General features: G+C 44.2%; 1 protein-coding gene across 2 annotated transcripts; it reads left to right on the top strand.

Annotated features, from left to right (window-relative positions):
* The first annotated feature begins 648 nt into the window (after positions 1-648).
* Positions 649-11,120, top strand: NOL8 (nucleolar protein 8). 2 transcript variants are annotated; one of them, XM_031058208.1, is made up of 17 exons: positions 649-670; positions 1,190-1,372; positions 1,514-1,576; positions 2,355-2,433; positions 2,733-2,880; positions 3,734-3,802; positions 4,115-5,962; positions 6,245-6,361; positions 6,691-6,810; positions 7,132-7,216; positions 7,549-7,690; positions 8,195-8,278; positions 8,856-9,130; positions 9,342-9,468; positions 9,917-9,987; positions 10,653-10,735; positions 11,046-11,120. In XM_031058208.1, the coding sequence occupies exons 2-17, from the start codon at positions 1,234-1,236 to the stop codon at positions 11,097-11,099; spliced, it is 3,504 nt and encodes a 1,167-aa protein (XP_030914068.1). In that variant the 5' UTR covers positions 649-670; positions 1,190-1,233; the 3' UTR covers positions 11,100-11,120. The 2 variants fall into 2 exon arrangements, with proteins under 2 accessions (XP_030914068.1, XP_014163118.1); XM_014307643.2 differs by having other exon boundaries at positions 7,546-7,690.
* Positions 11,121-11,378: the final 258 nt, after the last annotated feature.

Raw genomic sequence — 11,378 nt, 5'->3', positions numbered from 1 at the left:
GAGAAGGCAGTGAACGATGGGAGCGGGCGCTGAGGGTTCTGAGGGGAAGGGAGCGCCCAGACGCGGCGCTGAGGAGAAGGCAGTGAACGATGGGAGCGGGCGCTGAGGGTTCTGAGGGGAAGGGAGCGCCCAGACGCGGCGCTGAGGAGAAGGCAGTGAACGATGGGAGCGGGCGCTGAGGGTTCTGAGGGGAAGGGAGCGCCCAGACGCGGCGCTGAGGAGAAGGCAGTGAGCGATGGGAGCGGACGCTGAGGGCTCTGAGGGGAGGGCAGCGCTCAGACGCGGCGCTGAGGAGAAGGCAGTGAGCGATGGGAGCGGACGCTGAGGGCTCTGAGGGGAGGGCAGCGCTCAGACCCGGCGCGCGCGCCCCGCGCTTTTCGAACCGCGCGCCAACCCACGAGCCCGGGCGCTACCACAGCTGCTGCCCCGGCGGGGGGCGGCGGGCGCGCCCCTCTGGTTTGTCATTTTCAAAGCGTCCGCTGCCATAGGAGCCAGCCCCCGTGTTCCCAGCACACTCGACCGGCCGGAAACAGGAACCCAGCAGAGGCGAGCAGCCGATCAGGATCCAGCAGCACCAGGAGGCGGAACCCTTTTTTTTCGAGGGAGGGCTGGGAAGAGTTGCGGGGGGGAAGGTAAGGCGGTGGCACTGCACGACTGGCACATGGCGGCGGTGAGGCCGGGCAGGGGGCACAGCGGGGATCGGGGTCCCTCAGGCCGGGGGTCACTCAGCATCTCCTGGGAGCGGTGGGCTGTGTTCCGTGTTCCTGCTATAGGGAACCCTTGGGTTGTACTGTAAAGAGCCGTTTGCGCTTATTCTCTGTGCTGTCTGTGCATCTGCTCTTACACTGTAGGTGCATACACTTGTATGGCTCAGTTATATGGCTCAGTTATATGGCTCAGTTATGTGGTTCAGTTATGTCTGTGCTGTCTGTGCATCTGCTCTTACGCTGTATGTGCATACATTTATATGGCTCAGTTATATGGTTAAGTTATATGGTTCAGCGTTTTAAAAAACCCCTGAGCTCCAGTTTCCTGCAGCAGCGCGGGGTTTGCTGTGTTACCCACTGCAACTCAAAGGAGTGCTCTGCTCATAGGGTTCCTCGTGGCTTTTAATGCTCTGATTTGTCCCCGATTCGCTGTTCGAATCACGTTAATCTGCGTGTCGCTGAACTGTTTTGTCTCCCTGCAGAGGAACAGAGGGTGTGTCCTGGTGTGACACCGTGGCTTGGCAGCATGGAGAAGGAACAGGTTTCCAAACGCCTCTATGTTGGAGGGCTTGGCCACACTGTTTCCAAGGCTGAGCTGGAAGAAAGATTTGGCAAGTTTGGGCGTGTTTTGGAGACAGAGATTATTACCAGGAAAGATGATCAAGGTAACGGTTTTCTTTCAATTTTTAAAAGTTATTTGCTTTTCTGTTTAGAGCATGAAATGGAATTTTTGCTTTAGAGACAGTTGTATTTTAAAGGAAATGATGAAACTACATAAAAGTAACTTAATGTTTGTCATTGATCAGGGAATCCTATGAAAACTTTTGCTTACATCAGTGTCAGCATTTCTGAAGCAGATCTGAAAAAGTGTAAGTACTTTTTTTTTTTTCCCTTAGTTATGTTTTTGAGCCAAGTTACATTGCTGATAGCTCATCTCATGTTGTCACATCCAGCTGTGGTCCTGGTAGAGCCTCTTTCATTTTCTTGTCAGGTTGATTTTATTTTCTTTAAGCTGCAGCTTTGTGGAAGCTGCTTTGCTGAGGTTTTCAGAAATTGCTGTGAGCAGATTGATGAGATCCCTTGTGACTGAAGGAGGTGATTTGTGAGTTTCAGAGGCTCAGGGAATGGTCTGCCTTGGAAGGAACCTTAATGATCATCTCATGGTGGACGAGTCCATGGCAGGGACTCCTTCCACTGTCCCAGGCTGCTCCAAGCCCTGTCCAGCCTGGCCTGGGACACTGCCAGGCATCCAGGGGCAGCCACAGCTGCTCTGGGCACCCTCTTTGTTTGTTCTAAGCCTTTTATGCCTCATGAGCTTTCATCAGATCTATAAAACACTGAAATTGATTTCTTTGAGAAAGAAGAAAGCTCTTCACCCAGAAGAAGAGCTGATATAAAGCTCCTTTTGCAGTGGGCTCTGAGGAATGCTGCATTAGGCATTTTTGAAGGGAGAACTTCAGTTCTGGCTGTAAACCTGCTGGTTTATTTGGATTTTGGCCCTTTCAGATGCAGCCCTGACCCAAGTGAGCAGTCAGGTACAAGGTGATGCTAAGGGAACCTCATGTCATACAAGAGGGCCAAGTGAAGTCTGTGATGGGCTTTTTTTTTTGATGTAGAAAATACTCATTTCCCATCTTTGTTTTGCAGGCATGTCAGTTTTAAATAAAACAAAATGGAAAGGGGGGACACTCCAAATTGAGTTGGCCAAAGAAAGCTTTTTGCACAGGTAGAAACCAATCTTTTCAAATGTATGTTGTTGCTAAAACTGCCTTTTTTCTGCTTATCTGATAATGTTGTGGCTGTACTTTCATTTTGTACACTCTTATTGTTTCAGTTTTGATAGATTCCCTGGGCTGTTGCTTTACCTTTGATGCTGTAACAGGTTTTGCATCACTGTTCCCTCAGAGGTGATGGGGCTCATCCCCTGGTGGGGGGAATTCCCAGTGGCTGCTGTTCTGTGGGAGGGGATCCCTGCCAGCTCCAATCCTGCACCTTTTTCCATGGGTGATGTGCTTTCTGCTACAGGCTGGCCACAGAGAGGGAGGAAGCAAAGCTGCAGAAAGAAAAACCACAGAGAAACGACCAAATGTGTCTGTTGGAATCAATGAAAAAAAAGGGAGTTGTGGACTTCCACATGAGAGCAGTACCAGGTACAGAGGTGCCAGACCATAAGGTATGGTGGGGTAGATGTATAAGAGAAATAAAACAACAAAAAGCAAGCTCATTGCATCTAAATTCATGCCAGATTTATGCTTTCTGTAAAGAAACTTCATTATTAAGAGTGACAGTCCAAGCTGTGGGAAGTACTCTGAGGAAATACCTCGTGTGTAGACAGGAGAGGGCTCCTGTCATTCTTTGCAGTGAGTGGAAATGATCATGGTCATACTGTCCACTCTTGCCATGGGAAATGAGGAAATGCCCTGTTCCTCACTGATACTGGGAATATGCTTGTGTCACCCTTAAAAGCTTGTAAAGGGAATTATTTCCACGCACCACACAACGTTTGGTGGCTGGGTTGGGCTTCAGCACAGGATCAGGCTCTGCCCATGCTTACAAAAGTAATAATAAAGTCACCTGACATGCAAATTTGGGCAACAAAGTTTATATTTACTACAGAGTTTTCAAAACTGTTTGCTAAGCACAGAGTGGTTTTTTAAATATTTTTGTGAGAAGGGAGAAAAGAGCAAAATAATAGTGATCCTGTCTTTGGAGGTACCACTGTTAATTCATAAACCAGAAACACTGTGCTAAAAACAGCACTTGTAAAGAAATTTAGTTCTTTATTATCACTCTTTATTTGTAGGTTGTAGCAATTTACTTTTTTGGTTGGCTTTGGTTTGTTTTGTTTTTGAGAAGGAGGCTGGCCAAGTTGCATGGCAGGGCTCACTAGAGAGAATAAAGAAAAAAGAATTAATCACATGTGGTTCTTTATTAGTGTTTTTGTTATTCAAGAATAAATATTTGTTTTATTTCAGAGTTACTTCTACTCTTTTCTTTCAACATTGATTGTTTTTCTTTTCTTTCAGAAATGGGTTGTTGGAAAATTTGGCAGAGTCTTGCCTATCCTGCACCTCAGGAATCAACAAAAAAATAAAATATCCTTTTCTGATTGTTTGCCCTTGAACACAATTCCCTTCCTTCTTTTGTCATATGGGAAAACAGTTGCTTGACAGTCCTAAATTTTGCTCCTCTGTCAGGCTCAATTTACTGAATTCCCCAAGTAAATCCTGCAGTAAGTTTGTGTGACTTGAGCAGTTGTTTTACACTGCACTCAGTTGCTTAAAGGCTTATGTTCATAGCATGAGAAAAGATTCTTTGCTGTCCTTCCCTGCAGAATTCAGCCTCTTCATAAAGCCCTGAATCTGCTGAAAGAACTGGGGCCTTTCAAATCCTTAACTCAGACTAACGTGGTGAAGTACGACCCCTCCAAGTACTGCCACAACCTGAGGAAGCTGGAGGCAGAGCTGGCACCTGCAGCCCCTGTGTCCCAGCTCACCTGGAGCCTGCCAGGGGGGGATGGCAGCAGGAAGAGGAGAGGGGAAGCCCCCAGCACCGGGAAAGCTCCGCGGAAACGGAGGCAGCCCCTGGATGGAGCAGCTCTGTCCTCTGCGTGCCCTTCACGTCCCAAACACACAGACTCACCCCAGCTCGGCCAAAGATCAAAACGCAAACCTGCTGAGGAGTTGGAATTGCCTCCAGCAAGGAGAGTGGATGGGAAAATACCTAAAAATGCTAATGGAGTTACAGCCAAAAATAATAGCAGTGTTTCTGATAGTGACATTGATTCTGAAGAGGAGATCAGAGCAATGGTAAAAAAAGAGGCACAGAGACAGAAAGCTGAAAATGTTGAGACTGAAAGTGAGCATTTGGAAATTGTTGGGGATAGTTTTGAATTAAAATACAGTAGCCACTGGTCCTTAAGCAATTTTGATGCCATGAAGAAAGCTATCAAAGGAAGTAACAAAGAGAAAGAGGCTATGGAATGTGATAATGGTTATGATTCAGCAGATACAGATGAAATCATTGCTGAAAGCAAAACTCCAGAAGACTCGAAACAGGGGAGGATGAAAAATAAAGAAATATTAGCTAAAAAAAAAAGTGGTTTGGTAAATGGCTCCTCACTGAAACCTCACAGTTTAAAAGAAGAACACATTGAAAGAAAAGGGAAAAGCAAAAAGTCCAGAATTGCTGCCTTGCAGAGCACAGCAGCCAGCAGTACAGCAGAGACATGTGATAGTGACAGCTCTTGTTCAGAGTCTGAAAGCAGCTCTGATTATGAGTCCATGATGCAAAACTGTTACCGCCTAGACCTCACCTTGGATGACTTAAAAGCACTGGCCACAGAAAACACTGGGACACCTGCAGAGGGGCCAGGCAGTGAACAGAGTCCTTGTCAGTCCAGTGCTGAAGATAATCCCAAGGATAATACTGTAAATAAACCAAAACTTTCTAAATTTCATCCTGCAGTTAAAAAAAAACCCATCTGTCCTGAAGATGTGCTGGCTGATATTTTAGCAGAGGAGGAGGATGCTGTGGAGGAAAGCTCCAAGGGACAGAATAATTCACATTTGAAATATCAGCCCTTCAGAGGAATAGGGTCCCTTTGTGTAAAAGAGTCAAGTAAGGACAGCACTTGCTTAAAGAAGTCTGTAGAAGGTCTGGGAGTTGAAGCTTGTACATCTCATTCTGGGGAGAAGTCATCTAAAAAGCAGCCAAAGAACCATCCCTTGAGTTCACTTGAAGTCAGCAGCAAAAAGAGACGCAAAGTGCCTCTTGAACAGCATGAGGAACTGTCAGCTGCTGCCTCCTCAGCAGCCCAGAGACTTCAGCCTGGTTCCAGGCCTCATTTGCAAGGGAAGAACAAAGGTGTGGGTTCTCTACAAGACCAAAATTCAGAGCACAGAGCTGCTGCTGCCACTACTGATCATGGTGATGGGAGCAGTGACATGGACAGTGATGCTGCAGGGGCTCAGGAGGACCTTAAACAGCAGCTGAAGAGCCCAAAACTGCTTTCCAAAACATTAAAGAGGAATACAAGCAAAAAAGCCCCAGAATGGGAAGGTGATAAAGATGAGAAGGAGAACACCAGCCCTCGGGAAGATAAGGAGCTTCGTCTTCGAGCTGCTGCCTCAAAGGAGCCCAGTACAATAGAGAAACAGCTCCAGGACAACCAGAGGAGGCTGGCAGCTCTGGAAGAGAGACACAGAGAGAGGGAATTACAGAAGAAACTCATTCAAGGAGCTCTTTCAAATCTGGTAATTACCACTTCTACCTGAATAGTACACAATACAAGGAAGAGGGTACTAAATACATGTGTGATAAGATGTTTTAAAATCATAATCTGTAATTTCTAATGACATTGCCAGTTTTCTTTTGAGAGTATACAAAATGCTGCATACCCCTCCCTGCAATACCTGCAGAGATGCAAGAGGCATAGTGGGTTCCTCTTTTTGTGTCAGTAAAACATCTTTCAGATAGTTGTGTTTGAGCACAGCAGGTATTTGATGTGTTTGACTCGACAGTTGACTCTTTCCTAGGACAGGCAGCCAGCAGGACAGCACAAACACATCATATTTGATTCTGATGTGGAAGATGAAGCTGGAGTGGATGAGATGTTGAAAAAGGATGCAAGTTTGGGAAATGGGCATGAAGAAGTAAGTGTTACTGGGAAAAAATCAGTATGATGTAATCAGAAAGTTGAATTTTTATACTAAACCATCTCATATTGTAACACCTGAGTTTTGCTTTGCATGGGTATATTGCTTATGGTAAAACTGAATAGTCATAAGTGTAAAGCAGAATTGTACGAGGTGTGTGGACAAGGTAAGATTTGAAGCACGTGGACTGGGGAGGGAGCTGGTGGTGCAAGAACTCTGCTTTTTCAGCTGAACTGGAGAGCACATGATCAAAGTTGGTACTGATTTACATTGTCTCATTTATGTGAACAGCTGCTTTTCTCTTCTTTTCTGTTTGTGTAACAAAGGATAAGGCAGCTCCCAAACCTTCGGGCAGACTGTTTGAGAGCAGTGAGGATGAGCAAGAGGATACCGATGATGAGCGATTCAAAATTAAGCCCCAGTTTGAAGGCAAAGCTGGTGAAAAAGTGAGTGAAGCCATTACTGTAATTTAGTTTTCCTCTAGATCTCCATAGCACCACTTCAGAAGAACATAACCCATGTCTCCTTCTTCTTGCTTAATATGATTTTTATGAACTTAAAGCAGAATTCCCGTAAAGGAAGAACATAATGTGTGGGAGTGGGAGGAGTTTCTCTGACACTGTCATCTTCATATACAAAGAAATTACTGAAAAAGGCATCAAAAGCTAAATATAAAGAGTATGTTGCCATTATTATAGTATAAAAAAAAGTTAGTGAATTATGATTTTCTTCTCCAGTGCTTAATAGCATCTGTTTCATTTGTTCAGCTCCTGCAGCTGCAGTCTCGCTTTGGCACCGATGAAAGGTTCCGCATGGATGCTCGATTCCTTGAGAGTGACAGTGAGGAAGAAGGTAAAGCTGATCACATTTCGTGGTTACTGCTGGCCACAGAGCCTTCCAGCAGCCTTTCTTGCTTTACTGGGATCTTGTGTAGAGCATCTGTCAGTGGCAGGCTTGCACAGTTGTTAAATAAATGCTCTGACTTTGCTATGAAATAGATGCTTGTGACATTTCTAATGAAAGGTTTTCTACAGTGCAAGGCAGAGAACCTTCAAGTAGCTTCAAGGTAAAAGGAAGTGATGTGTTCATAGATGTGAGCTCTACTAGTGCTATAGTAAATGTTATGCATCCCACATTACAGGCTTAGAAGAGTAAATAGAATGTATTCCTTTTTCTCTTAGCAGAGACAAACAGTGTAAAGGCAGATGAAGAAGAGGAGCTTGCTGCAGAGAAAAAGAAAAATCTGCAAATACTGGGAAGCCTCCTGAATATCAACCTGGAGCAGCCCAAGCCAAATAAAACAGCGACAAGTGTGAAGAAATTCAAGTATGAATCATCTGGTATCAGTAAAGAAGGAGGTTTGGGAAGGCTTAGGAAGGACGCTGAAAGACCCTGAAATCTTTGAATTTTGGAAGATGGGCATAAAGGGTTCTTGTGTGTTGTTTTGGGTTTTTTACTCCACTGGACTATTTGAATTTATGCAGTGTTTGGTACTAGAAGAAATATATCCACATCTATATGGATAGCTGTATTTATGTAGCTCCTCAAGAGATGATCAAGTGCAGGTCCTCACTGCCTAACACCCAAGTGAGGGCTGTGTTTTATCAGAAACATCACAAATTGATTAAATCCACTTCTCCTTATATGTTTCCTGACCCAGACACTGACTAGAGGGTGCTTTCTAACTGCCAGTTACATTTTGGATTGATTTACACTTTGTTTGGTAAAGGAACTAATGTGAATCTTGCTCTGACTGTAAAATTTTGAGGTAGCTTTCATTTTGGCATTTAGATTGTACACTGATGTTTCTTTTTCTTTCTATTTTTATAGAGATATTAATGCCCTCCGTTATGATCCAACAAGAGAGGACCATGCAGTTTTTGAAAGGAAACCAAGTGCTACAGAAAAGGAGAGGTAGTATTACAGCTTGGTAACTAAGTTGTGTTTCTTCCCATGGAAGGATGGTTATAGCAACAGACTGAGTTTGAAACCATGCAGATTGATCTGATTCTAATTTAGTTCTCTCTCCGGTTGCTAAAATCAATGTAAAATAGGAACTCTGACTACTAAAATCAACATGTAGTGTCATCTTTCCTTTCTAGTCCATCTGTTTTCTGGATGCCATTTTCTGTCCTCACTGAAGGTCAGAAAGGTCAATTCAGGGACTTGGAGATTTACAGGTCTGTGGGAAAAGCTTAAGAAATCTGTACTAAAGATTGATCAGATTAAGAAATCTGTGCTACCTTGATTTCTGTGTAACTGTGTATTCAGTGAAAAGTCACTTACGGATGTGGCTAATTAAAAAAGACTCTTGTTCCTGCCTTTAGACTTCAACCTCCGATGTTTCCCCACTGCTTACCCTTGATAATGAACCACGCCTTAATGGGCTTGGATATGCTTAGGGAGACATTCAGAGCAAGGTGGCTCTTAGGGAAGCTGTCTCTGAAAAGGACATGTGCTGTGTTGCTATCTTTGAACAATCTCATTTCAGTAAAGCCAAAAGGAAGAAGAAAGAAGAGAGTGAGACACTGCCTCAAGTGTCTGAAGAAATCTATTATGATATTGCTGCTGACTTGAAAGACTTGTTTGGATCTTCAAAGAAAACACCAGAAAAGATGGACGAAATACCCTGGGACAAAGAGGATGAGCAGGACTCTGCCCCAGATGACCATTTGGGACCTTTGCCTGAGAATGACACAGCTCAGGAGTCGAGTTCTTTCAAGTTTTCCTTCTTTGGAGACACAGAGGAGTTGTGCATCAAAGAAGGTAACAGCAGAATATGTAAGAGATCCCTAGAACACAGTGGAAAATACTGGAGGGAAGATACAGCTAGGAAAATCTGGGAGGAGAACATTCTGTCCCTCCTAAATCTGTCTTCTCCACTGTAAGTATTTCACTTGAAAGGAGGAATTTTTCCTGACCAGCAGAGGAATAATCTGGTTTTGCCTTTTTTTCTCTCTCGGTGCTGTCACTGCAGAGCCTTACGCGCTTGGAACAATAAAGCCGGTGAAAGCCACATGGCAAGAAGATCCACGTTTCCAAGACAGCAGTTCTGAGGGTGATGACGAGCCTGAGATGTCAGAAATTGAACAGGACCAAGAAATGCAAGTTCCATTTCTCTTTGTTGTCTACTTGGCTGTAGTAGTTGGGTGCTGTGGGAATATTAATAGCAGCACTCAGGAGATGGGAAACTGACATTGCACACATCTGAGCAAGGAAACTCATCTCGGAAAGCCGTTTGTGCTGCACAGAGTCAAAACGCCCAGCAGCCCATTTGATGTGAAGTTGAATATGGAAAGAGAGAGTTGAGCACAAGAAATTAACTGGGTCATTTTGGTTTGACCAACTCCAAACTGAGTTTGGCCAAAAGCCAAAGACACAGTCAGTTTTCTCTTTAAAAGTGGGTTTTGTAAAATAAAAAGCTCTATTTGGTTACTAGGGAATAAAGCTTTTCAATGTATACCATTTCTCTGAAGCACTACAGTTTTAAGTCATGTTCATGGAATTTGATAGGACAATTTAGGATGCTCAAATCCCTTTGTACTTCTCTAGGTTTCTTTCTTTACCACGCACAGAAAGTGCTAGAGTTTTTTTCTTCTCCAAAGATGATGAACGTCTAAGAGGTATGACAGAATTTCTTCACCCCCTTTTTGTATTTTCTTTTAATGGAATTCAGTGAGGAGGAAAAATGCTGCCTTAGTTATGAAAGTTTTCTAGTCAAAAGTTTGCCACTGTTACTTGTGATCCAAATTGTGGTAGAATCCCATGAGATAGTCCTGGTAAAATAAAGGTCAAGCAGATTTCTGGCTTTCTTTTCTTCCAGACAATTGCCGAATACGAATCTAGACTTTTAGAACTTATCAAAAAATTAGTCACTTGGCAGGTGACCTAGACATTTTGGTTCCTTGCCAGTGTATCTTAGTGAACTGCAGTCTTCCAGCCTGATTTACAGGGTGTGCTGAAAAGGAGAGCTCAGGCCTCAGCAGGCCTCAGTTCTGGAGGAAGATGTGCAGTGCTGCTGTTGATCTGCTAATGAAACAGCTGCGATTTCACTGCAATTCAGATTGCAGCATGTTGAGGAAAACTGCTGCTGCCTTTGATTGTTGTTAGCACACCAGGCTGCAGTAGGGAACATTTCTGCTGGAGCCAAGGTGTGGTGGGGGGCAGGAGAACAGGAAGGATGTGAAGAATTGATTGCTGGTTTTAGTGCTGTGTTGGTCATGATTGTTAGGAGCAGCAGCACATCACAAGTGTTTAAGCCTATTAATTGGTTGTTTCTGTTGCGCAGAAGGCCCAAAGTTATTCTGTAGATCAGAAGAACTCAGTGAAGAAAACGAGGGTTGGGAAGACAGACGTAGATTGTTGCTTGAGGTGAGTATGTAACATCTGTTCCTTGGTAACTCTAGGTGAAAGCTGAGCATGGGGAGGGATTGCAGGTATGAATGTGCATGCAAAATTAAGTCAGAACCTCGACAAGAGTTTGAAACTTTGTAACGACCAAGTACAAATATTTCTTACTATACTTGTATGTATAAGATCATGTTGTGTTGTCCAGTCAGGTAAACCACTGCTTCTTTGCATGTTACAGGAGCAGCTACTTAACTGTATGTAAGGAATGTATTTAAGAGAAAAAGTGAATTCACAAACTTATAATACTATGTCGTATATTCACCATTTTCAGGAATGCAGGAAGAAGCACAAGGACGCCAAAAGAAAAGTGAGAGCAAAACAATAAATTTTCTTTCACAGATCAAAAGCTATTCCTTTTTTTGTTCCTTGAAGGAGCTGCCAAACAACGTTACTTTCAAAATCCTTTCAAAGGTCTAACAGGGATCAATATCAGCAAACCCTGTTAGGCCGTGTCTGGGAGCTGGGCCTGAGGGGCTCGTGTCCTGGGGAGCCACGGGAAGGCTCCAGTCCTGACTGTGCGGCCAGGCCGGGGCCATTGAGCTCCAGCCCATCCCTGGTGGATGCAAGGGCAGGCAGGAATGTCAAGGGATCGCAGGCCCAGGCC

The sequence above is a fragment of the Geospiza fortis genome, unplaced genomic scaffold, assembly GCF_000277835.1.
Source record: "Geospiza fortis unplaced genomic scaffold, GeoFor_1.0 scaffold78, whole genome shotgun sequence".
In the NCBI taxonomy this organism is placed as follows: Eukaryota; Metazoa; Chordata; class Aves; order Passeriformes; family Thraupidae; genus Geospiza; species Geospiza fortis.
This window is presented reverse-complemented; position numbering and strand designations above follow the sequence as displayed.